Raw genomic sequence first — 1,889 nt, forward strand, 5'->3', positions numbered from 1 at the left:
ATGTTATGAGAAGACCCAACTCTCTGGGGAAAGCTATAATGTTGGTAAAGGTGGGGGAAAAAAGAAGAGGATGAGCCGCAGCAAGGTGGATGGATTTTGGAACACTTGAAATACCAAATTAGGGATAAATCATCATAGAGAAAAGCTATCTTTATGGATTCTAGGAGTTGAAAAAAGATTTAATGGCACATAATCAATCAATCAATTTTGCTGAGAAACAGCAGCTAGCTCATTCTCCAAAATTGTGATCAGAATTGAGAACAGAGCCAAGGAAACAACAAACAAAAATATAAATTTCCCATTTATTATGGGTCACATTTATAAATGTGCTAGAGGCATACAAGATCTAAATGCAGGACTTGAAGGAAACTGTTCATATGAGATGGGGAAATGAAAGAAAGTATTGACAAGTCACTTTCAAAATTATTGCCAAGAGAACTGCAGGGAATGGTCCCATACTCACCAGGGGTCAGTATTGGCTCAATGGACCATAGCATCATCAGTCTTAACTTATATGAGATCAATCTCATAATCAATAAAATAAACTTTCTATCCTAAGCTAAGTGTCTGCAATCAGGAGGTGGTTTTATAAGTTTTATATCAAATGTATATATTTTGCTTCTCTGTTAAAATACAAAAATAGTTACACAAGTCATACTTCTTTAAAATGAAATGACCTCTGACCAGAAAGTCTTGAAAGAGCAACTTTGATTTCCTTGTTTCTCATGCTGTAGATTAAAGGATTCATCATGGGTGGAATAATGGAATACATTATTGTAATTATGAAATCAATATGGGATGGATGGTCAGATATCTGTCTCAGATAAGCAAAGGAACCAGTAAACATAAATATGGAGAAAACAGTGAGGTGTGGTAGGCAAGTGGAGAAGGCCTTTTTCCTCCCTTGTACAGAAGGGATTCTGAGAACAGCAGCCAGAATCAGCACATATGTAGAAATAATGAAGACAAAACAACCAAATGTTAATGAAACACTGAACATTATAACTCCAATTTCACTTATATATGAATCAGAGCAAGTAATCTTTAGTATATATGGGATTTCACAATAGAATTGGTTGATAATATTAGAGCAGAAAGGAGTAGTAAACATTTCAACAGTGTGCAATGCAGCATTGAGAAGGCAAGCAGTCCAAACACTTCCAATCATTTTGGCACAAGCTTTCCTGTTCATTATTATTTCATATTGCAAAGGATTGCAAATAGCAACATACCGATCATATGCCATAACTGTAAGAAGGGCAACATCCGAGCCGAAGAAGAATAGAATCAAGTAGACTTGAACAAGACAACCAACATATGAAATCTTCCTTGTATTTGTAAGAGAATTGAAAACAGCTTTGGGAATAATGTCAGAAACAGAACCAATGTCTTGCACAGCTAAGTTCATCAGGAAGAAATACATGGGGGTGTGTAGGTGGTGATCAGCGATAACAGCAATGATGATGACAAAGTTTCCTGTTACTGTCATTATGTACAGTATTAGTAATAAAGTTATGTACATAGTCTGTAGTTCCCAAATTGTTGAAAATTCCAAAAGGAGAAACCCTGATGTGTTATTATCCATTTTTCATCATGACTTTCCTAGAAGAAAATAAACAATTGTTAAAGATTTTCCATTCAGAACAGTTTAGAGAGATTTTTAGAGTAACTAAAAAATCATCAGTGAACACATTAACATTTCAGCTATTCAATTTAAATAATTTCATCAGTCAATTATCTTGTTTTACAAGTCAGTTATGTCAATGTTATTCAGCAGCAATCAGGTTTATTGCTATATTTTGTCTTAAAATCAGATATAAATGACAGTTTTGTTCATTTTTAATAGGTATTTAAGAAACTACATTTTTCATAAGTGTCAGCCCTTCCTA

The 1,889-nt window shown here is 34.1% G+C and overlaps 1 protein-coding gene across 1 annotated transcript; it reads right to left on the bottom strand.

The window, feature by feature from the left end:
* Positions 1–652: 652 nt before the first annotated feature.
* LOC114922463 (olfactory receptor 14I1-like) lies at positions 653–1,585 on the bottom strand. Its single transcript, XM_029283837.1, has one exon. The coding sequence runs from the start codon at positions 1,583–1,585 to the stop codon at positions 653–655; it is 933 nt and encodes a 310-aa protein (XP_029139670.1).
* Between the last annotated feature and the right edge of the window lie 304 nt (positions 1,586–1,889).

Source organism: Protobothrops mucrosquamatus, unplaced genomic scaffold (genome assembly GCF_001527695.2).
Source record: "Protobothrops mucrosquamatus isolate PMUCROS unplaced genomic scaffold, P.Mucros_1.0 scaffold247, whole genome shotgun sequence".
In the NCBI taxonomy this organism is placed as follows: domain Eukaryota; kingdom Metazoa; phylum Chordata; class Lepidosauria; order Squamata; family Viperidae; genus Protobothrops; species Protobothrops mucrosquamatus.

What these genes read in the sequence shown, in the direction of transcription:
- LOC114922463 (XM_029283837.1), bottom strand. Translation starts at nt 1,585, where the DNA reads ATGGATAATAACACATCAGGGTTTCTCCTTTTGGAATTTTCAACAATT.